The sequence below is a fragment of the Suncus etruscus genome, chromosome 2 (assembly GCF_024139225.1).
Source record: "Suncus etruscus isolate mSunEtr1 chromosome 2, mSunEtr1.pri.cur, whole genome shotgun sequence".
Taxonomy (NCBI): Eukaryota; Metazoa; Chordata; class Mammalia; order Eulipotyphla; family Soricidae; genus Suncus; species Suncus etruscus.
In genome coordinates, this window is record NC_064849.1 from 29,474,217 (window position 1) to 29,499,531 (window position 25,315).

Genomic DNA, 25,315 nt, shown 5'->3' on the forward strand with positions numbered 1-25,315 from the left:
CTACTTGTTATTCCTTTTACCTAAATTATTCAGTAGTGTTTTGTAAATATAAGAAACATGCTGGTGACACTAAGATTTTTAAATTTAGACAGAATTCTTTTAATGGCATTTAAAGGTAAAGGAAATATTGCTCAAAGAACTAGAGTTTTTTTCTTTCCTTTTTGGTTTTTCGGCCACACCTGGTGATGCTCAGGGGTTACTCCTGGCTATGCACTCAGAAATAGCTCCTGGTTTGGGGGACCATATGGGAAACAGGGGATCAAACCACGATTCGTCCTAGGCTAGCATGCACAAGGCAGATGATGCCTTACCACTTGTGCCACCACTCTGGACCCAACTAGAGAGTTTTTATAAGCAGGAGCCCAGGATTCAGTACCTAGCACCACCTGGGTATTGCTGAGCATGCCCTCTCTCAAAAAAAAAAAAAATCACGATTAGAGTTATTTAGCCATAGCTTGAAAACCTTGAGCTAGAGAGATAGTACAGGGTTAACAGGCTTGGAGATGAACAACCCTGCTCCTGTCCCTGGTATTGTGTACAGTTCTCAGAGCACCTTCAGAAGCACAGAGAGCAGGAAGTAAATCTTGATCATTGTTGGGTGTGGTTCCACCAACCCCCTCTCCCCAAAAAGAAAAAGTTTTAAGTACATGATTGAAGTCTCAGAAGGTAAAACTTATGGCAAAATACCATAAGTAAATCAACTGTGGGAAACAGCTGTAGCCAATTTGGGGATAACTGTTTACTTATACCAGTTTACAATTTCAACCAAGTGTGCTTAAGTTCCTGTACAATAAGCTGTAACTGTTTCAACCATTGGTTGCTTTCTTCATTTCTGGATTAATCATGGCATCAATATTGCTCACTAACATTTTGATTTATTCTGGCTTTTTCCTTGAACCATGTTAGCTTCTTATCCATATTGCCCCTGTGATTGTGTTCATAAAAGGTATGGGCACCTTTAACATCTACAATCCAGGTGTCCTGCTGATTCATCATTTTACATGCCCTTCTTGGAAGAAATTCTGCTCTGTATTTGGCTTTTTACATGCATCCTCCTGGTTCTTCCAAGATAGGCTTTGAGCAGTGGCATTAGTCACTGGAATTGCCAGATGTCTCCATGTGTGATGGACATAATTCGCACTGCCCAGGTAAAGAGCACAAAGTGAAGGTTAAATGAAATCTCTTCTTGTAATTACCTAGCCTAGTCCTCAGTGGTTTTCAGCAAATGCTAAATCTATTCTCACTCTGTGCTCTGTCTATTCTACTCTTTTCCCTCTCGTCCAATTGCCTTTTTATATATTTCCAAGACTCTATGTTGAACTTCTGTTTTTAACATATAGCCATTTATTCCCATGCCTCCTATGTTCTTTGCAGATGTTTTCCAAATCTCTTTCTCTGGTTGTGCTGACCTCTGGACCTGTATTTTCCATTGCTTCCTGAACATCTCAATTCAAACATCTCAGCTTCTCAGTAACTGCCTCGCTGACCTTATGCCCTTCCTTTTCAAATCCTATTCCTCTTTCTCTTTCCCTGTTTTGAGTATAGTCGCACTACTTTCCCAGCCATTGTTGTGGAAGCATTAAGGTCACTTTCACTTCCATTATTCTATAACCTGCAATGCATAATCAGAGTTGTTTGGGATACATCTTTATTCTCTGTGTATTGAGGAGCAAGCTTTGGAAGTAAAGTTGACGGCTTAAAGTTAGGTTGAGAAAGCAAAGTAGGTCACAGTCTGTGGGACTGAGAATAGAAAGGGGGATTATTGAAATGTGTATGTGGGTTAATCATATAGAACACCCCAAACCTCATGGACTTTGGAACCATCGGTTTCTCTCAGCTTCTATTTATTTTTTCAAATAGGTATAAAGTCAATTCTGGCTACCAACATGAAAAACCATTAATTTATTAAACACTTGATTTTGCTATTGTAGCCCTTTTTTTACTGCATCCTAAAATGTGTGAGAGTCATGGAACTTTTTTCATAAGCTTATGGTGTTGTCATGAAGTATAGATTTCAAAGATGACAAAATTTCACTTGTTCAAAGACACTGATTCAGAGAGGGAAAGAAATGAGAGATTGCATTACTAAAAAAAAATAAGGAAATATTTTTGAGGAGATAAATTGGAATAGAAAAATCTCAAAACATTTGATGAATAAGTTGGAGTTTCCATTTCCTAAGGAAATTATATTTAGAATCAGAAAATAGGCTTGTGTGTGTGTATGTGTCTGCATGTATTAAATCCTGCTCTCTCATTTGCTGAAAAATAAGGGAAATAAATATATGTGCAAATGAGCTTAAGAGTGCTATGTACAGAAAAATAAGTCTGAGATCTGATTTCTGAATGTGATGCTTGAAGAGGTGAAGTGGTGGTAGCCAATTTCAGGGTTTGAAGAGTTACTCAGATTTTATTATTCATTTGGTGATTGAGATGCTATTAATGGCTCAAGGGGAACAGTGTGCAGTCTGTCTTAATTTAAGTATAGGTTATTGGAAGAACAACTTGGGGCTGGACACCGAGCCCTGGAGTTTCTCTTTGACTTTTATGGTCTATATATGGGCTGGGTGACTTGAAATATTTCAGACACTTGCATGACAAAATCTGTAAAAAGATTTTATTTTCTTTTTATGCATAATGCACATTGGAAAACTAGTCTTAAATCTAGCTAATGGCTAGTAGAGGAAATGTACTAGGAGACAATACAAGAGAAGAGAAACTGTAAAGTACAAGATGTAAAATCATTTGGATCTTGAGATAGAAAGGGCAGATCAGCATTAGGTAATGTTGAAGAAAACTTGCTTTTCTTTTTCCAGCTGCTGCTTTGTTTGCTACCTTTGTCTTCCCTGGGAATGATTAATTTGCTATTTTACTTTGATGTACAGATATTTTAGTATCTTGTTCTCAAAGCCAATTTTTAGAGGATCCTTAAGTCAGCTTACCCTTTGTGGCCCTGCTAGCAGCATGGAACCTACCCTAGACTGATCTGCCAGGCAGGTGACTTGACAGAAGAAACTTGGGCTGGGTTTGCCTAAATAGGAAAAGAAATGCCAATGAATTTTTCCCATCTCTGTTTTTCCTTTTTCTTCTCCACCTCTTTTTTATTTCCCCTTGAATTCCTGCTTTGAATCACCATCTGTTTTCCACCTCTCAGTGCCTTGGAACTCCTATGAAGCAAAGTCCAAAGGGCTCTTTTTAGAAATGGAATCATTGAATGATCTGGATGGAGACTTTGGGGTTCCTATGTGGCCCTAGGACCTGAACAATCTTAGTATTTGACTTTTTTCCCTCCATGCATTCTTTTGTCTTTTTCCAACCCCTCTGATGCTTATTAAAGCACCTATGATGGCCCCCTCCCTGTTACACAGCCTGAAGTTTTGTTTCAAACATGTGCTGCTTTGTCAGTTAAGGAATCTTTGCCAAGAGAATTGTATGTGGGAGGGCGTGACTAACTCAGCCCAGGAACTTATCTCAGAGCCTATCTGCTTGCACTCTCAAGTCTGCCTTTGATAGGGCTCTTTTTTTCCCAACTGTCCCACACCCCTTCCAACTTACATTGCTCTCTGGGCTCCCTAAATTATTTAAATTCAGGTTGGTTAGCTTTTCCACATAATCTGCTCTCTGATCCTTTTTTATTTTTACTTTTTCCCATTGGATGGTCTGAACCAGTTTTCTGAGTGGCGGGTATTCCTAGGCATAGAACATTACAATTCAGCTTCTCACCTCCCACCCCACTGCTTATGGGTTCTCAGACAATTTTACCTGTCTGTGTTGGAGTCTTCTGTTTCCCATTTGGCAACTTTAATAGGAACTGATGATGTTACTGGGTAATGTTGGATGGTCAGTCTCAGTCCCAATGCTCAAGACAGAGGCAATTAGGACAGTGGATTCCCACTCTTGTCTGTGAAGTTGGGTGCCCATCCACAAAGGATCTGAGTTTCCTTCTGTGTTCAGACTTGTAGAGATGGGCCTGGAGGTTCAGATTGAAGCCAAATTTAGCTTTAACTTCAGATTAAAGTGTTCTCACTCGCTTACCCCTTTATCCCTTTGACAAGTATACCATGAGTGGTTTGATTCACCAATACTATTCAGTATTTGAGATGTTACTGTGATTTTTTGCTGGTACCATGGAGGTAGGAGGCACATGCTGTACAGAGAGGTCAGTTTTGGGCCTGTCAGAGCACTTCATTACTCAATCTTCGTTGTGCAGCAGTAGAGAAAGAGGCTCTGTAAGACTTGGTCTTTACTCCTAGCTAGTACAGGCTCTCAAAGTTTTCTCCTTGATTCTTCAAAGCTGACAATGAGGGCTATTTGGATCCAGAGGGTAAGGACTGAGTTTACAAGCAGTTCTCTAAGACTATAAATCATCCAAATAAAGAGCATGAACAGGACAGGTCAGATACCAATTCCACTTTTCATTTGCCCGGGAAAATTGATATTCCTAATAAAGTTCAAGTAGGCTCTGCAAGGAAACAGGAAAGCAAAGAACTCACTTATAAAAGAGCAGCTTGCTATCTACACGACAGCTACCTAATCCCAAACCCAAGAAGTTGTCATGTACTTCTGTTGCTGTTGACAAAATGTTATCACCTCTTCTTCCTTCAACTTTGAATCATGCCAGGAATGTGCCCCTTTAGTTGGACCATGGAATCAGGTGCTGTCATGCAACTGCCACTGAGGTGTGACCATTGTGAGTGATCAGAAGCCCCTGCTGAGGGTCTCCTCAAGGCTGTGGTATTAGCAATGAGGGAGCTACTTAGGAGGCCATGATCATGTGGAAGGTTAGAGCCAAGAGAAAGACTAGAATTTACTCTTGAAGTCACATGTTTGGCATTTTAAAATACACATTAAAAACCATTGTGTGACCCTGGGGAGGAGCAGACTTGGTCCCTGATGTCACTAAGTGGAACTGTTCTCTCTGGTTCAGGAAACCTTGTCTCTTCCTGGAGTCCTGTGTATTTTCCCTCACAGTTGTTCTTGACTATGTGCGTTTTCCCATCAGCTCTGTTTTCCAGCACCCAGATCCTGGGGAAAATGATCAAATGGCCTTTGTGAGGAAGCAATCAATTTTATTCCTGATTTACAGCAATAGGAACCTTAAGGACCTCCTTCAGCTTGACATTGACTTTCCATTTCCAGAATTCCCTGGGGAGAGGATGTCTTTCCATTGCACATGCTACTGCAGTATTTGTGCATTTTGTTATTTCGTAAAAGCTTTGCCAAGTTAGTCTTCACATCAATAGCCCTTTATTATCTCAGGGCACCATTGGATGACACCATTTTCTTAAACACTTGCTCTATCTTCTCTCAATCCCTTTAACTCATTGACTCTGTTCTTTTTCCTGCCACTAATTCTTGTGCTCATTTTCCCTTCCCATCTCTATTATTGTTGTTATTGGACGGCTACACTGGCTTTGTTGTTGTGGTCGCACACTTGATTTAGTGTTGCAGAAATGGCACTCCTCACAGTATGCTGGGGGTTCTACCCTCAGTTGTGGCAGCAGATGGTCCAGAGGGCAGAGCCACAAGAAACATATTTTGTGCATGTGAGTGGCATGGGCATCAAACTCACAGCCACATGCTTTCAAGGCAGGTGATTTTTGCTGAAAAGCCAAAGTATGTGGCTGATGTGTTCATTTATTTTGAGGGGGACATACTAAGTAATGCTCAGGGCTTAATCCTGGCTCTATGTTCTGGGATTAATCCGTGTTATGCTCAGGGTGCAGGAATCCATTCCATGTTGGCCACAATCAAGGCAAGCACCCTACCACTGTTCTTGGAAAGCACAGATCTTGTTGGTCAGATCCCAAGCCTGGCAATTACATCTGCTCAACCATTTAAGTAAGATGAATGAGCCACATCTCCATAAAGACAAGATGGTTCTTTCCTTTGTTTTCTTTTATGATTTTCCTGAGTGATCAGCAGGTTTAACAGCACTCAAATTCTGCTTTGGCAGGAAAGAAAAAGTTCACCAGAGTTTGAAGTTAGAACTTTATAGTGGGCATGGGGGGAAGCTCTTGTTGTAAATACTTAACTCAGTTCTGGTTTCATCCACATAATAAATGGCAAAGCTTAGGTCCTAAATTCAGTGACTGGAGAGATAGCACAGTGGTGGGGCGTTTGCCTTGCATTCAGCTGAACCAGGAGGGACCCTGGCATTCCAGGCATCTATATGTCCCCTAACCTGCCTGGGAGGGTGATTTCTGAGTTCAAGAGCCAGAAATGACCCCTCGAGCGCCGCTGGTGTGGCTCAAAACTAATCAAAATCAATCAATAAATAAATAAAGTAAAAAAATCCTAAATTCAGGGGATGAAAGCAACCTTTTGACCTCAAAGAGAAACTGATTAGATCAATTTGCTACCTAACTGGGAAGAAAACTAGAAAATACAACTGTGTGTGTGCGTGTACATGCTGTAAATATGTGTGTGTTAAGATAGTTTTACTGAACAAAATTGACTTAAAAAAAACGTGAGGGGAGGGCCATGAGAGATACTGCAGTGGTAGGGCATTTGCCTTGCATTGTCAGCCGCCCAGGACTGAAGGTGGCTCGAAATTCCATGGCAGGGGCAATCTGATACCCATATGATCCCCTGAGCCTGCCAGGAGCAATTTCTGAGCATTGCTGGGTACGGCTCAAGCCCACCACCCTCCAATATCAGGAGAGAGAAAGAGAAGTAGGTGAGAACAGGCTTCCCCAGAGTGGAAGAAGCAAGCAAAGAGACATAGAGATAAGTGAGCAAGCTTGTGTACAACTAGAAAAATGTATGTCTTGAGGACTAAGTTTGTAGTGATTTAGTTTTTATTGAAAATATCAGTTTATCTGAGAATATGGAGTCTACTGGCGCCCAAAGTAGTATATAAATTTTGTCATTTTTATTAAGGTTTGCAAAGAGATCATAGAAGTACATATAGTCCTCATGGTCCCAAAGATCTTAGAAAGCTCTCAGGGACTCTGAGTTAGGACAAGCTTGTAGGTCTTGTCCCTGCCCCCTCCACCCCCATTCCCACCCCCAAGAACAGTCCTTCTGGGCAGATCACTCCCTTGTACTTCCTGTGCTTTTACTTGAGGGTGGTGGAGACTCTCTGGTGTTTTTGACACACCAGGTGTCATCTGACATGGCCCTGAGGGAAAAAGCAGCTTTATTTTGTTCATGAAGATGATCCTACACCTGCCAAATATTTTCATACATTATTTTTTTTTTCCCCTGGGAGAAGGATTTATGACTTCACCTTCTATTTTTCCCTTCAAATCTGTGTCTCTTTCAGAATAATCCTGCCTCAAGGCTAAAGGGTGGAAACACTACTCCATTTCTAATAAAATGGAAGGACTTCTCATGTTCTCATGTCTCTGGACATAGAAAAGGTTCTGCTTTTAAAAACCTAGTTGGTAGGGTTATTGTTGAGATTTTCAAAAACTTTGTAAAGTACAGGAAGGAAGAGTAATTAACAAAGAGATTAGGCTGTGTTCCTCAATTTTGTCCAGGTCAACTCCATCTTGTCAATAAAACCTTTAAAATTTGGACCAAGGGACAGGAGAGAATAAAGCAGGTTTGCCTTCCATGCAGTCAGCTTCCTGGAATCACATATGATACCAAAAGTGACCCCAAGAGTACAGTCACAAGTAAAGCCCTGAAATACCCACTTGGATGGCTCAAAAAAAATCACCTAAAGCATTAATTTTTTCTATTATAATGCCTTTGTTTTTACTTTGGAAGGTTGGTCTCTAGAAGTTAATTTTAGATGAGTAAAATTTTGTATCCATATTGATGAATTTAGAATATGTTAGTGTTCAGACAGAATTTTTGGCATTTGTAATAAAGCTGTTTTTTTCCCCCTGCTTTCTTTCTTTTTTGTGGGGTATCGCGGGACTCTTTTTGGTTCTGTGCTCAGTGGTCACTCTTGCTGTTTCATGGTATCTGAGATCAAACTGAAACTGTGATATGCCTCCTTTGCTGTACTATACTCTCTCCTGGACCTTCTCCTTTTCTTTCTTTTTTTTAAAATTAATTAATTTATTTTTTAATGGCTTGCTGCCCCATTAGTGTTCCACAAACAAAAATTGTGCCACTTTTTTTTTTCCTTCATAACCCAATACTGTGGGAACAATATCAGACTTCTGGTTTTGCTTTTTGTTTTTACTAATAACAATTTTCTTCAGGATCACTCCTATTTGATAATTTGGATGACACACAGACTAAGGCACAGATTTTGAAGTGATATTTCCCCTGGGTATCCCAGTTTGTGATTTATAATTCATACCTGGAAAAGATTTACTGACCTAACTGATAATCCTTTCCAACAAAAGATAAACACACTTATAAGTCATCAGTGTAAGTCAGATGTACTTGAAAGGGACCAAGAATTCACCTGCAAGCACTTCTGGCATCTTGCCCTTTCCCATGAATTCAAGCTGATGACAGAGAGTCTCAGGCTGCCAAAGCACTTTCCGCTGGAGAACCTCCCAGAGCCCCTGAGGGTGGGACCTGCCTGGCCTGCCTCCTGCCTTACTATAAGGAAGTTTGAGAGTTGCACCAGCTCTTTATGTTTTCGTAAGAACAGAAGACATTTGAGTAGCAGCTGAGTGTGCCCAGATTGAGGTGTTTCCACTTTCCATTTTCTCTGTGGCCCATAGAAAGATCCTGGTTCACCCCCGACAGATTCCAAAATGGACATTCTTGTGCCTCCACATCCCTCTGCACCTACTTGTTAGCAATAAAAATGGATTTTCTTGCGACTGATTTGTCCATCTGATATGCACATTCAGAATGTATTAAAAGATGATTGAATTCCTGAACATACCAGGTGTAGGACTGAGTCAGCAGAGCTGGATGAGTTGGTTGGTGGCATTGTCTTACATAATAGCCAAGTCATCAATGTTATCTCTAGGGTGTGTTCTTTTGGTTTGGCTCTGACCTCTCTGATCCACTCTGCTTGCCTTCTCTACCACACCAAAAAAAGTGTGTAAATTCCCCATCTGTTTCGTTTGGTCTAGACAAGGTCTTGTTAAGGCACCTCCTTGAGAATTTTGTTTTGTTTTGTTTGTTTTGGGGTCATATCTGCCAGCTCTCAGGTCTTAGGCTCTGTGCTCAGAAAATACTCCACGCATATTTGGGGGACCATTTAGGATGCAAGCAATAAAACCCAGATTGACCACATGCAAACGCAAACCTCCCTACCTGCTGTACTATCTCTCTGAACCTACTCCTTAAGATTTTTTTTGGGGGGTGCGACACCTGGTGATGCTCAGGGGTTACTCTTGGCTATGCGCTCAAAAATCGTTCCTGGCTTGGGGGACCATATGGGATGCCAGGGGATCAAACCACGGTCCGTCCTAGGTTAGCACATGTGAGGCAAATGCCCCACCACTTGTGCCACCGCTCTGGCCCCAATCCTTAAGAATTTTTATTTTGTTCCCCTCAGACATTAACAGTGTTGGATCAGGACAAGTGCAACTAATATTCAGAGCTGGCAGATAAAGTATATGAGAGCCATACATGTGATTTCCAAACCAGATGTGGATTCTTTTTATATCTTATTCCACATCAATCACTTCTTCTTATCAGGAGGACTTGGGACTTAAGTTTTTAAAATTCTCTTTCAAAAGATTCTCAATGCAGTTTCTAAAACAAAACAGGTAAGAGAAGACCCAGGATTGGAACCTTGGCATAGAATCCTTCTGCTTCGATGCTAATCACTAGAACATTGAGGAAGTCAGTCTGTTTTCAATGGAATCCTCAGGGCCCATCAACATAACAAAAAGAAGCAGGGCACTGAGCAATTATCACTGCCATCATTTCTGCTGCATAAATCATGATTTATGACAATTCAGGCTAAGAAGTTGTCTGGATGACAATGACGAGCATTGCTGCTAGAGTTAATCAAATAATTATTTAACACGTGTTTCTCTTGGTCTGGCCCTGGCTATGGCACTCAATATTTCATCCTTTCCATGTCTTCTGTACAATGGCGGCTTTTCAGCGAAAAAGCTGATTGGGGAAGGGCTGCACATAGAGTTAAAGAGAGAACAAGTTCTCTTTCCCACTGAACTGTTAGATCCAAAAAATGGGGTGTCTTCACTAGCCAGTTTCATGAGTCTCCTGAGTCACCCTCACCATGAATTAGTTTCTTAAATGCTACACCCATCTTCTGGAGAAAGAAGTGCCCCCATAGCCTCCTACTAAAACACTGGTCCTTGCAGAATATTCCATTCAGTTGTTGTCTCTTCTTTCAGAGTCCATTTATTCTATTTGCAAGCCTGTCTATTTTGAGGTTCTAGAAAAGGTTCTGTAGGGCTCTCAGCCCGAGAACACTCTGGGAAAGCATCTGAGATAACTGTGACCTGCCTCTCTCTCTTTCTCTGAAGTCAATTGATTCCTACTTCTCAGCCTTTGTTTGGGGATAGAGGTGTATTTGAATGGGTAAGGTCCTGCAATTTCATATGTGGTGTCAAAGATCAAACCTGGGTTTGCTTCATATAAGACAAGCCCCTTAACCTCTATAATGATCTCTATTCTCAGCCTCTCTGAGTGCCTGATCTTTTTTCAGTAAATAGTGCATGTTTTCAAGCCCATTGCCAATATGAGATGAGCGCCTGCTTAATAAATATTTGCTGAAACAGGGCAAGCCAAATGAATACACAAATGCTCCCACCTATAGAATGATTTTTTAACATAATGATTGCTAATTGTAGAATTCCTAGCCATTAAGTTCAGAAAAGGTGGGGGGTTGTCGTGAGGAGTGAGAAGAATAGAACAGCTGCCTCCTTATTCAGTGCTGTGACCTGCCATTTGTAATCAGTGATGTGTAATGAGCCACTGGGCTTTATGCACCCTAAATATCAAAAGGGTGAAGAAGACCAATAAGCAACTCATCAAAAAGCTTGTCCTTCTGTAATAAGCCTGGTAATCAAGTTTGTGGTCCTGGCTTCTGATGTGTGTGCTATCCTGCAAATGCTGGCTCTCAAGCAATGGTAAGGATTAAGAATAGAGGCAGTACTTCCTTCATTCCTTTAAAAGAGGTTGCATATTTTTTTAGTGATTTTATTTTGGAGAGTTTCTCAAGCAATGGTCAGGGATGAGGGAGATTATACCAGGTGATATTTAATGTGCTCAGGGAACCATGCAGGCATGAGAATTGAACTCTGGGCGTCTTTGTGCCAAGTATGGGCCTTAGTCCTTTGAGCCATCTCCTGATTTTTTTTTTATGTGTTTTGTTTGTTTACTTGATTTTTTGTCACTACTCACAGCAGTGCTCAGAGCCTACTCCTGCTTTAATGCTCAGTAGCTGCTTAGGGGAAAAGGTCATGCCATGCTACGGATTAAACCCAGACTGCTGAATTTCTATGACCCTGTTTTGTGCATGGCTAGTTTGTTTGTTTTGAAACATGACTTCTTAAAGTATTTTTTCATTTTTTTTCTTTTATATCTTCACTTTGTTGTTACTGTGAGTTTTAGTTTACATTTATTTCATTTCTTTTTTAAAATTCCATTTCTTTTTTATTTTTTTGGTTTTTGGGCCACACCCTGTGGTACTCAGAGGTTACTCCTAGCTGTCTGCTCAGAAATAGCTCCTGGCAGGCACGGGGGACCATATAGGACACCGGAATTCGAATCAACCACCTTAGGTCTTGGATCGGCTGCTTGCAAGGCAAGCGCCGCTGTGCTATCTCTTCGGGCCCAAAATTCCATTTCTTAATATAAACTTTAACTTATTAGAGAAAGAGAAAAGCTTGATTTTTTTTTTCCAAGAAGGTTGGTTGTGAGGGTTACTCATATGAAACAGTGCTTAGGGCTTGCTTTTAGTTCTGTGCTCAGAGGTCATTCTTGGTGGGTTCAGGGGACCCTTTGCGGTGCTAGGGATTCAAACCAGGTCAGTCATTTGCAAATCTTCCCCAAGGTACTGTCTCCCCAACTCCTGTTATAACTTTAAAGAAATTGTTATGAAGTCAATTAAATTCTACTTAATTCACTGTAGTTAGAGTACTTTGTAATACATTGTAAACAAAGAAAAAATAATCTTTTAAAGTACTGATATGTAAAATCAAAGTATGAGACACAAGAAATATATATATATATATATATGCAAATTGTAGTGCTCTGTATGAGTGGTACATTGTTCCTCTGAATTGTCTTCCAAAATAATATTGGAACACATAATTAATTTACACAAAAATATTAAGGCCTACTTTTAGGGTGCCATATGTGATGCTAGGGATCAAACTTGGTCATACTTATTAAACAGTGTGCCAGGTAAGAATGTTAACTATTATACTATATCTCCAGCTTCTTCTTAAAACAAAACAAAACAGAACAAAAATAGCATAGCAAGTTTTTAATATTCTAGTATAAAAATAAGTGTGAGAATAGAATAACTAAACTTTATTTTCATTTTTATTTTCATTTTTTTTTGCTTTTTGGCCAACACCGGTGATTTTCAGGGGTTATTCCTGCTATACACTCAGAAATTGTTCCTGGCTTGGTGGACCATATGGGACGCCAGGGATCAAACTGAGGTCCGTCCTGGGTTAGCACATGGAAGGCAAACACCCTACCACTTGTGCCACCACTCCAGACCCATGGAAACTTTATTTTTTATTAAAAAATCATTTAAGAACCTAGAGAGATGGTATAGAAGGTACAGTGTTGTACTTACTATGGCCAACGCAGATTTAATGCCCAGCATCCAATATGGTACCTCAAGCCTGCCAAGTGTCATCCCTGAATACAGAGTCAGAAGCAAGCCTTGAACATAGCCAGGTGTGGTCCCAAAAAACCTCAAACAATATTATTATACTTTATTGTTTTTATTTTTACATTGTCATCCCTTATTAAATTAAAGTTATTTAATTATAAAAAGGTTATAGTGACTGGGGAGATAGAACTCAAAGAGCAGAGCTCATACTTTGCATACTGGATAATCAAGCTTGATTCACATGGTCCTCTAAGCACTCTCTGGAGAAATCAACTCCTGAGTACCACTAAATTGTGGTCCCGAATCATAAAAAATGGCAACCAAAGAGTATAATTTATTGGAATATAATTTATATTCTATTACAATAATGGAATGTAAGCCAAAATGTAACTTATTATACATTTCTATTATCACTTGAAAGAAAAAATATCTCATACTGTAGACCAAGTAAATGTTTATAGCAATAGTTTTGTTAAACTTGGAAGGAAAAAACCCACTAAAATTGCAGAAGTTCTTCATTTGTCCTTTACATCAGTTCACTTACATCTGAATTTAGAAATACTTGCCTTGTTGACAGTCCTTAAACATTCCTCAATGAGAGAAAATTGCAGATTTATCAAAGAGTAAGACTGAAGCTAGTAATCTTTAGTTACTCTCCCATTATGGTAGAGGGCTTCTTTAAGCCCATTGTGATGATAGGACTGAGTCTACCGGTTAACTTGTACTTCTTCCATGTCCAGTTAAACTTCAGTCTACTGTGGAACTTTTAATGTTTGAGTTGATTTTCTCCAAAGGCCTCAAAGAGAAATGGCTCCTCAGTTAATGAGATTGTCTGCATTTTTGGTCAAGCCAGGAACATATTAAGTTATTTCTCCATTGCATTCTTTTTGCTGGCGTTCAATAACTTTTATGGAGTTAATTGAAATTTAGCAGTCTGTATGTGAACTTGCTTCTGGAGGATTTACTGCATCTTATGTGAAAACTGCATCTGACATTTTAGAATTACCCTCCTATTTCTGGGATTATATTGCATTCTGTTCTTGAAAGATCAAGTCAATTTTCTGCATAGATTTTTGTTATGCCCCCACCCCTTTGTTTTCTATAAAAGCTAGCTTCAGGGTAAGCAAGAAATGACAGATTATAGCAAATAGTTAAAACTATGACTTCGTAAAAGAGATAGTCTAGATCTGACACTATGGAGGGGGACACTTTAAACTACCAAATCCAAAATTATTTTTAGGGATCAGGAATATGGCTCAGTGCAAGTATATGTTTAAATCTCCAAGTTTGATTATAGACACCCCTAAATCAATAGAGATTTACACTATTCTGTCTTTAGTTGGAAGATAAATCACAGGTGATCTGATTTAGAATTCATTTTAATGTGTTCTATATCTTAATGGAAGAATTAAAAAAAACAACAGTTAACTTATCTCATAGAGTTTTTGAAATGAAGTTCAATTCTTACTAATGTAAAACAAAATCTTGAAGGCATTTGTTTGTTTCTTTTCTTTTGGAGGTATGATCGGGGGTGTGGCCCACATCTGGCTATGCTCAGGGCTTACTCCTGGCTCTGCACTTAGGGATGGCACCTGGAGACCATATGGGCCCAGGAGACCATATGAGAAGCTGCAGGTGGAACCCAGGTTGGCCACATGCAAAGTTTCTATCCCTTTTGATTTCTTTTTTGAAAGTATATCAACCTCACCCTCATCTAATGCAGCAGTGATCACTCTAGAAGAATTGAAATCCCTGTTTTATGAGTTGTATATACTGACCTGGCACTCTGCCACACTGCTGGTATCATCTTAGTTAACCTTCAAAAAGGCTTTGCAGAAGGGAACCTCAAAGACAGGTTTGTTCAGTTTCACACATATGAAGAATGACAATCTAAGAATATCACTCAGGTCTGAAGATTATGGACCAAAGTTCTGGCCCTTCCTGTCATATTCTGTTATAAATTATAATTCTGTTTTTAAAAATAAAAGCTGACAGTAGTATGAATCTTCCATGGAAAAAAGTGATTTTTTAGTTAATGTTTTACCTTTTTCTTTTATTTAGTTATATCTTTGAACACTGTTCGTGGTCATTTTTATTTAAATATGTTGTCACATGTATAAACTTTCTAAATATGATACAATATTTAAAAATCATTATTAAGGCGTTGGAGGGATATAGCACAGTGGCAAGGCATTTGCCTTGCATGCAGCCAATCCAGGATGGATGGTGGTTTAAATCCTGGTGTCTCTTATGTTCCCCCAAGCCAGGAGCGATTTCTGAGCGCATAGCCAGGAGTAACCCCTGAGCGTCACAGCGTGTGCCCCCCCCCCAAAAAAAAAAATCCTCAAAGTGAAAGATTTTTTTGTGTGTGTGTGGTTTTTTTTGGGGTCACACCCAGCAGTGTTCAGGGGTTACTCCTGGCTTCATGCTCAGAAATTGCTGCTGGCAGGCACGCGGAACCATATGGGATGCCTGGATTTGAACCAATGACCTTCTGCATAAAAGGCAAACGCCTTTACTCCATGCTATCTCTCCGGCCCCTAAGTGAAAGATTTTCATTCTCTCTGAATCTTCCTGTTTCTACAAGTTTCTTTAAAGTGATTTCCAAATAATGTCAGTTTGACTGGCATCAAACTTCCAAACAACATTTTTTCTGTGTTCTTCACATGACCCAGTTGCTCCTAAGAAGAAATATATTATCTTGGGGCCAGAGTGATAGCACAGCAGTAGGGTGTTTGCCTTGTACGTGGCCTGTCGAGGATGGACCTTGGTTCAATCTCTGGCATCCCATATGGTCCTCGAGCCAGGAGCGATTTCTGAGTGCATAGCCAGGAGTAACCCCTGAGCAACACAAGGGTGTGGCCCAAAAAGCAAAAAAAAAAAAAAAAAAAAAACAGATGGCAAAAACAAAAGAAACATATCTTGGGCTAAGGGTCTACTATTACTTTGAAAGTTGTCTATTAGAAATAATTTTATTAAGAGGAAACAGAAATTCTACCATAATTACTTTATTTTTAAAAACATTTTTAAACTGAGTGGGCTCAAAAGACCAAATGTTATATAAATCTCTGGACATCCATGTGGTTGAACCGGATTGGATTTTCAGCACTTGATATGCATCCCTGAGAACCACCAGGAATAACGCAGGACTATAAACCCTGAGCATTGCCAGATATGGCCTCCAACCAGAGCAAATGAACCAAAAGAATTTTTATTTTGTTTTAAATCTAGTTTTGTAACCTTAACTTCACTACTCAGTTAATAGTGTTCTCAAAACAAATAAGGTCGAGTTAATTGTGCCTTTTTTTTTTTTTTTACAATGCCTTTGGAAGTATTGCCATTTTTTTTTAATTTTTTATTTGTAATTATGAGAACAAGGATGCAAAGAAAGAGGACAAGGTAAAGTTACAGTGGAAGGACAATACATAACATAATTCTCAGAAGTCCCCTTGCTGATATCCCAACTTTGAAATTTCATCCAAAGAACATTAAGATTGTAACACACTATAATATTTCTTAACAGCACACAAGGCAATCTAAAGCCATAAAACTTACATAACTCCTTAAACATTACAGGCATAGCATTTTTTTTACATTTCCATATTCATGCATATTAGCTTAAGTTGACCTCAAATCTTAACTGGGTTCTTTTTAAGGATTAGAGTCAAAGGAGCACAGCAAAAATGGTGTTAGAGTGGCAATTGTTGTTTGCATAGGCCCACCAAAATATGAGGGACATGGAAAGAAATAACCTTGGCCTAAATACAAAAAGACCCGACCCTGAAGGTTCCTGGCACAAGACCAACTCTAGGCTCCAGGCAAGCTAGATCGTCCAATCCAAGACATTGTCTGTAGTGCCAACACACTTATATTTTTCACACAGTCTCTGTTGTTGGTATCAAGCTTCTGTATTTAAGATCCTGGAATCTGTATATCCAACATTGAAGTCAGGATGTGGAGCGTCCTCTGGTTTCACCTTACAATCAAAGGGCAATGCAGGGAGCCCTGTCCTGTAAGCAAATCGTTGTTGTTGTTAAGTCTTCTCAGTGTTAATGGAAGTCTCTTTTGAGCAGGACAATGTCTGAGCAGTGTAGAGTCTTCCTTGGTAGAGGATTGCTTCCAGGTGATGCTATAGACCAGCCTGGATGTTTTGTGGATGGCTTCCCTGGTTCAGGGGAATGCCCTTTCTTCTGAGGTCTGTGCCAGGTCGTTATGTCAATGTTCAGGGTGTAAGGTCCCTTTGCACTATAAGATTAGTCTGTACCAATCTCTATTAGATAGGATCTTATTTATATGTATAGTATTTTCCCATTTTAATGTGCCTATGCAAAAAAGGAGCAATGCCACGTGGTGTTCTTGGCCCATAAGGGGGTGATAAGAACAATTATGGTTCAATCATAAGCATTAATCTGGGGGACTCTTTCTCTAAGATTCCTTGTTAAACAGCTCAAAAAGAGAAGAAGAAAAGCGGTTAGAATCGTCACTATATAAGACAACATTTAGTAAGAATTATAGCTGTCAGAGAAAAAAAACCAAAATATTCTAAAGAAATACGTGTCCATTTTATGTATCTTGAAACAGTTTGGGGTTGTTACACACAATGCACGGCTTTGGTCTGTGATAACGCTTCTACACTACTGATTAAAAAGAGTAATGTAGATTAGAGATGTTTGGGGGGATAGAGAGTAAAGGAATAAAAAAGAGCTTTGTAGGGATGTGGGAAAGGGCACGATACATAATAAAGATTCTGGATACGTAAAAAGTAACATAACAGTAGGAATACACTTAATATATGAAGTACGCACGGGGGCGCTAGCCCCCGCGCGGTTCTGCAGTTTTGGGATGCAAAGGGCGGGATTTCTCCCCCGCCTCCCCCCAGGGCCCGATTAACCAGGCGTGGCCCTGAAGACCCACCAGGTTTGGGGGGATCTTGGCCCCCTGGACTAGGAGTTCAGCCCAGGGGACCTGTGGCTAGCTGTCCTGCCCAGAGCCCCCCACATACCAGTCAAACACCCAGAAATCCTGGCATGTGGAGTGGTCTGAGCCCAGCCGTGCCTCTGCAGTTTTGGGATGCAAAGGGCGGGATTTCTCCCCCGCCTCCCCCCAGGGCCCGATTAACCAGGCGTGGCCCTGAAGACCCACCAGGGTCAGTTTATTAGACATATAATATTTCAACACCAATCCTACTACTAATATTAGTGAACTTCTATCACTGGTGCTCTAATAATCTGTCATCCTCCATCCCCTCAACCAACTTTTCATATTCCCCTACAGGTTTAGTGGTTCAGTGGTTTCATTTTAACCTCAGATTTTCAGTGTTGTTAAGTCTGTGCTTTTGTTGTATAGTTATACTACTTTCCTTTTCCCATCTTCTTTCCTGCCTTGATTTCTTTTCAGTTCTGAACTTAATGCCATTTAGGGTCTGGGATAAAAATGATAGTTTTTCTTATAGTCCTTGAAATTATACTCTTGGAAAAATGTAATTTTTTAAATCATGTCCTTTGCTATAATTATTAAAAAATAAATGACAGTTGATTCCTGGTCTTTGTGTGTTTTGAACATTTCCCCTGTCTGTGGTTTTTTTTCACTGGGTGCCTGAATTTCACCCACCTCCTAAAGGTGTGCATCTGAGCTTCACTGGCAAGTTTCCTTTGCCCCAGCTTGCATGTGTGAGGGTGTATGATATACCCAGAAATGGAAGGGTGTTCTGTCCAAGCTACATTCCTTTCTATACCTGAGTTTCTGGCAGAGGCACCTGCCACCCACAACCCTGACCTGGAGTGAGTGGGTTGGAAAATGAAGAAAGGAATGAATGCAAAATCTCATTGGTTATTAGAAGAATTCCAGTCTTGATTTAGGTATTTGGGGAAGGCTTTTGTGACCTGAAGTAAGCTGCAGGAACTTGACTTTGTGAGAGTCAGCTAAATTATTATAATATTGGTTTTGGGGGGTTTTTTTGGGGGGCATACTTGGTGACTTTCAGGGGTTACTCCTGGCTATGCACCCAGAAATCGCTCCTGGCTTCGGAGACTATATGGGATGCCAGGGGATCGAATCGCGGTCCCTCCTAGGTTAGCGCATGCAAACACCCTACTGTTTGCGCCACCACTCTGGCCCCCAGATTGGTTTTGTTCTATGTCCTTTTGCTTAAGGATATAAGTTCCAAAAAATGTATTGACTGGATGAAGGAGTTACTGTGAGAAATAGTCTTGCTTCTGTAATAAGTAGGTTTGCAAGTGAAAGATTAATTCGAGAACTAACCGGATAATAGCCTACAAGTGATTTTTATATTTTGAATTTAGATTCCTTCAATGTGTTGAATATACTATAGATCCGGAGCACAAAAAGCAGGGCTGCCCCCATGCCCAATATATTTGGAAGTGTGTGACCAAGTGGTGAACTCGGAGGGGGGACCTCAGGCTTCCCAGAACCAAGTGTTCCCTGGGGATGATCATTTTGCATAAATGATTCAAACAGAGCTACCGTAGAACTTTTTAGCTTTGACCTTCTAGAAACTCACTTTAAAATGCAAACTTGTTACCAAGGAAGGTAATTTTTAACTCATTAATGTCTATCTCTGAGTACTTTGACCCAAATTAGGTTTACCCAAGTAGCTAACTGAATGAGTTAATAAGGACTTAAATGGAATTGAGCTCAGGGTACGTGTTAAAGAAAAGTCTTTGGATAATAGAGATACATCTTCCATGCCTGTCATCGGCACTCTGCATTTTTAGCATCTGTGTATGGGCACACACATGCATACATACACACACACACACGCACACACACACACAAAATCTAGTACTAACACAAAATCTAGTACTAGAGTAGCACCAGCTACAGCAATGTAGCTCAGTGGTAAACATCTGCCTGAGAAATGTGAGTTCTTACCATGAATAAAAAAATTAAAAAAAAAAAAAAACAGAAAAGGAAAGAAAAAATAACTAAATCATGCCATAGAGATAACTTTAAATTGTTTTCTCTTTTACAAAACATGATGGGAGCAGAATCATGCAACTAAGGCACAGGCCTAGCATATGTCAGTTACTGGTTATACCTTGGTACCTCATGATGCCTGAGTACTGGTGTATGTAGTCCTGGAGGCCACTGCTAGGGTGGCCAGTATTATAGTTTCTGAGCACATATATCTCAGTGTGCTTGGGCCACTAACCCTACTGGCTAAGAATTTTCTGGGGCAAAAATAAATACATAAATTAGTTAAAACTTTACTTATTTTTTTCTTTTTTGGTTTTTGGGCCACACCTAGTGGCACTCAGGTGTTACTCCTAGGTCTCTGCTCAGAAATTACTCCTGGCTGTCTCAGGGAACAAGTGGGATGCCAAGAATCAAACCTGGGTTCATCCCGGGTAGGCCACATGCAAGGCAAATGTCTTACTGCTGTGCTATCTCTCTGGCCACAATTAAAACTTTTTTAAAAAATTGTCTGAAGCAGCAGAAAATTTTCTCCTGACCTCCCACAAGTAAGAATATAATAAAAATGTGGAGTTGAGAAAATATTTGATCTACCTGCAGCTATAATCTGTCTTTGTTTGAATATGTTTGGTTTCATGTTTGTTAATGAGGTTCTTTGCATATTTTGGGGGTACTAATTTTGAAATCTGGGAGTCTTTTATAATGATTGCCAAGTGGATCACTTTTCACATGGTCTGAGTCTCATGGATGGGCTAATAATGCGGCTATGAATAAGAAACAGTTTACCTGCTTTTGTTTTTTGTTTTTTTTTTTTTGGTTTTTTTTTGTTTTTTTTTGTTTGGTTTTTGGGCCACACCCGACAGTGCTCAGCGGTTACTCCTGGCTGTCTGCTCAGAAATAGCTCCTGGCAGGCACGGGGGACCCTATGGGACACCGGGATTCGAACCAACCACCTTTGGTCCTGGATCGGCTGCTTGCAAGGCAAACACCACTGTGCTATCTCTCCGGGCCCAGTTTACCTGCTTTTGAAGGGCAGGGAAGTTGATGGAAGATGGAAATATCCTCATTTCTTCACTGTCCTGGATTATAATTCTGGATTGTATTATGTTCTGGGTTATATATAATTCAGTGGCCTTTTTCTGATGTAAGACTTTATACATTGAATTAAGTATATTACACTTTCAGAAGATCCCAAGCTTGAGTTAGGTGCTAACTTCTTGGCCAAGTTACTTAAAAGTTACTAAAGGGTTCTGCATTTGCAAATTGGGATTTCAGTTTTTTTCTGCAATTTGTTTGCAGAATTGCTGTGAAGATTAAATGAAATAATAATGCATGCAAGCACAATAAATGCTCAATGAGCTATCAGCATTTGTCATTGCAATTGCTATTGTTAGCTTTTTTATAAGCTAAATTAACCTAAAAATGAGCTATAGACAATTTAATGAGACCAACTTTTCTCTTTTTCTATATGAAGACAAAATACTAATAATATTTTTTTGAGATTAGGTTTAACTGGTTCCTTACATGAAGGGTTACACCTTTAAATAAGTTATCTAATGCCTAGAAATCCTGAAGATTCTGTATTCCCTTAAAAAAAACACAGAATATTATTTTTTAAACCAAAACCAATTTCATTCAGTATTCTACAAAGAAGAAAAAAAAAAAACATTCCCAGAGTCTATTCCAAAATTCAACCTGATTCTGTTAGTGAGTTAGTCATGAAAGGAAGGAGTTTTTCTTCCTCCTCCTTGTCCTCATTTGTCTTATTTCATTTAAAGTCAGCAAAAAGAACTAATTAAGGCAAAGCTAAAGGAAAGGAATTCAAAGTTTGCATTGCACATGCAAATTCATCTTCCCACAATGGCATCTTTGAAAGGCCACTCCAAGCTCTCCTCCTCCTTTATACTGTACTGAAACAAAGCACCTTCCCCAGAAAGGGGGCAGAGAGAAGGGTCTCTTGAATTTTTACAGGGGCTTTATACAGATTTGCTTAACCAAGTACATTACAAGTAAAATATATCATGTCACTTATTGATGAGAGAATGATGGTGAATCATAACCCTGGTGAATGCTATTGCCAAATACACCTTTCATTATGTGCTGAAAAGAGATATCGTGAAATTTCAAATATGCTCACATGTGATGAATACGTGTGGGATGAACTTAGATATTCATACACGATATTCAGGAAGGCTGTGAAATCAAACAATGTAGCAATGTGACCAAAGCAATGTGCTGACCCATCCTATGAGTAGGTCATTTTGATTTACAGAGGCAGCAAAAGTACTGCGCATGCACTACTACTGTTTTTTGAGAAATTCTTTCTAAGAATCTTGAAATATTAATAACATGATCTTCATGTAGCTAAAGACAAAAGAATATGGCCAGGGTGACTAAGAATAGCACAATGGTCATTTTATGTTTTCTGCTTACATTTGTTAAGCAGGAGAGAAAGAGAGTAGAAATAGTTTGCGTGCTTAGAAAGCAGATATCCTAGTTTTCCAATGCCTGGTCCAAGTGTAAAATTCTGTATCCATCCAAATGAATGTCTATTATGCTTCGATATGTAGGAAAAATATAGACGAAAATGTAAAGTTTCAAATGCATTTTCCCTTTATACATCAATAAAATATGAGTTAGAAATCTAACTATAATATATACGTAAGCAAATCTATGTTCTATAATGGGTACAATTAATTTTTGAGCTTAAGACATTTGAGACATCCTGCACTTGATGTTTATGGAGTATGCGTTTAATATCTAAGTTGAGAAATAGCAGTGTCCTGCACACACACACACACACACACACACACACACACACACACACACACACTCATATATACACTTTTCCATTCACAAACTCTAGAACGTGCTATTTTAATATTTATATATATATATAGTTTATATTTTTGAAATGGCTCAGATTTGTTTGTTTTAGTCATGCACTAAGTGCAGGGGTGTTTTGAATGCCTGATGAGGTGGAGGTATGCAGCAATCAGTTAGGAATATGGCAACTTTTCCTCCAAGATCTTAAAAGCCCAGAAGCGACTTATATCTTCTTGGCAGTCTTGGCATCAACAGGCCAGATTTCTACAAGTTGTCTGTGTCACTTGTGGGCTTGGGTCTGGTCTCAGGGTCTCATTGAGTTTGCTGTGCAAAGGCCTGGCTTGACCTTCCGTGCTTTTTTTCCTGCCAAAGCCAAGGTTTCTGATTTGAATCGAAACCCCAGGGCCATCTTTAAGCATGACCAAAAAGCACCTTGCATGTTGAACCTTATCTAATTATGTGATGTGTATCAACTTGAGACACATAAATCACAGTCATTGGAGCAGCTTGTTTTTCTAAGATGCTCCGGTCCACTGGAAGACGAAAGCAAATAAGGGAGAGATTGATCTCAGGGCGCTTTTATGGCCGGTGCTCCACACATCATAAAGTTTAGGCTCGTTAAAAGGAAATTCCATAAACAAAGTTGGTTAATAATGCTCCAAGTAGTCATGAGCTTTTCCTGGAGCTTCTGATGAACTCCCTTTCCGCTTGCCATTATAAGAGCATGATTAAGAAAATACCAACAGGATGTGCAAAAGGGAGGAACAGATTTCAACTGGGAGCCATACGGACGTTTGATGGATGAGTAACAGCAGAAGGGCCGATTCCCCCAGAAGATCAAACATTTTTATGGAGATTTCCATATCACCCCTTTGGTGTAGTATCTGCTGGATTGCTGGCCTGGTCAGTCTCTGTGATCAGGCTACTGGGAAATATTTTAATGGGTCCTGTTCCACCTGCCATTTTTGATTACTGGACATAATAAATGGGGAGAATTGAGAATAAATCAGACTCATATTTCTTGTTTTTACATAGATTTTACCAAGTAACCATTTTTATAAATAATTTTTATTGCCAACTATGTGAATCACAAATTTTTCACAATAATATTTGCGTTACATAGTAGCATTAAATCAGGGGTATCCCACCACCAGTGTTGTCCTCCCTTCACTCCAGTTCCCAGCATTCCTCTGCTTTGCTCCCCAGACTGCAAGAGTAACTGGTCTCCTCTGTGTATAGCTTGTTGAAGATTGGCTATTGATTCTGTTGTCGTTGACTTTGGGTTTGGTGTTTAAGTCTGATCCTTTTTTATTTCTACTCATTGTTCTTATGACTATTTGGTTCTGGTACCATCCAGTTTTCTTTTCCCTCAATTTATGAGGCAGAACAAAATGATTCAATTTTGTTACTGTTATTTTGGGCCACACCAAGCACCTAGTGGTTCTTAGAGCTGACATCGATGCTATGCTTAGTGAACACTCATGGCAGGTTTTGGGAGTCATGACAATGAACCTGGAAGAGCCACATGCAAGAAAATCACCCTAACCACTAGAATTACACTTTGGCCCCTGAAATAACCAATTTTAATAACCTTGTCTCTCTGGACTTATGAAGGGCAAAGGGGCATATGAAGGGGAGAGCAAGCTCTATTAATTATTTTTTAATGTGAGGTTTCACAGCATTATTGACTTTTTCCACATGAGTCAAAGCAGTCCTGGGTGACAGTGTGATGTTTGCAAAGATGAGTTCATGGAAAGCTCACAAAGTCAGGTGCATGAAGAACTATATGGCCCATGTGCTCTGCACCAGTGCTAGGAGTGTGTGTACAGAATGACACCAAGGGTGTTGGAAAAATCAAGGGAAGAAAATAGGAGAGTCTGTTTGATTCATTTAAAGATAAGCATACAACATGTACTGGTCTTAAAGAGTAACTTGAACAAATGCTATTCTAGAATCTATGTTTGGTAGTTTCTCTAATTTCCCCTGAAATTGTGACCCATGTTTTTTTAACAATTTGCCTTCATGCTTGGTTGCTTTTGCTGCTCATTCACTCTGGTTCTTTCTGTAGCTTTAATTAGAAATAATCACCCACAAATTTTTGTTGTTGTTAGCACTTTGACACACTTCCAACGGGTTGGTTCAAGACCACATTCTCACATTCCAGACTCCATAACCGAGGAGAGGCTTAGGGGACTGACTTTAACTTGGGGTCCAAACTGGCCTCTGACATTTTCCAGGTGCATGATTTGGTATTAGCAATTTATGACGCTAAACTGGCATCTAGAGGAAAGCTGGTAATGATGCCCAAAGAAAGGGCTGTTGCAAGTATTAACCAACAACATGCATGAAAGTAGGCTGAATGGCAGAGGCTCCAGAGCACAGAGTATACTGGAGTAGTGAGTTTCTTTGATACCACTGGTTTTAAGACTCCTCTCACCCCATTGGGCTTTTTGTCTAAGCCAAGAATGTTGAAGACCTTTTAAGAGTGACTAAAATCCTGAATGTTGTGAGTTGCTTAGCCCTTCTCTCAAGCCAGATGGTCCCTAGTGACTAGCAAAATGTCTTTCTTGGTCTGTATAGAAAAGCTTTGTGATTGGTGGTGCTTTACATGGCTTTGCCTTTTCTTCTTTCCCTTTAGCCTGCAAAATTGGATATTACAAGGCCCTCTCCACGGATGCCACTTGTGCCAAGTGCCCACCCCACAGCTACTCAGTCTGGGAAGGAGCCACCTCATGCACCTGTGATCGAGGCTTTTTCAGAGCCGACAATGATGCTGCCTCCATGCCCTGTACCCGTAAGTGATCTGCAATGCCAGCAGCTTTCATTACCACCTGGCAGGGCACTGCCAGTCCTTCTCCCAGGAGGACC

At 39.8% G+C, this 25,315-nt stretch overlaps 1 protein-coding gene across 1 annotated transcript in view; it reads left to right on the top strand.

Moving 5' to 3' along the window:
• The window catches only part of EPHA4 (EPH receptor A4), a 159,127-nt gene that overhangs the window by 49,926 nt on the left and 83,886 nt on the right, over positions 1 to 25,315 (top strand). The window contains exon 4 of the mRNA XM_049768402.1: positions 25,086 to 25,241. Within this exon, the coding sequence (XP_049624359.1) occupies positions 25,086 to 25,241 (156 nt within the window). The remainder of the gene's footprint in view (positions 1 to 25,085; positions 25,242 to 25,315) is intronic.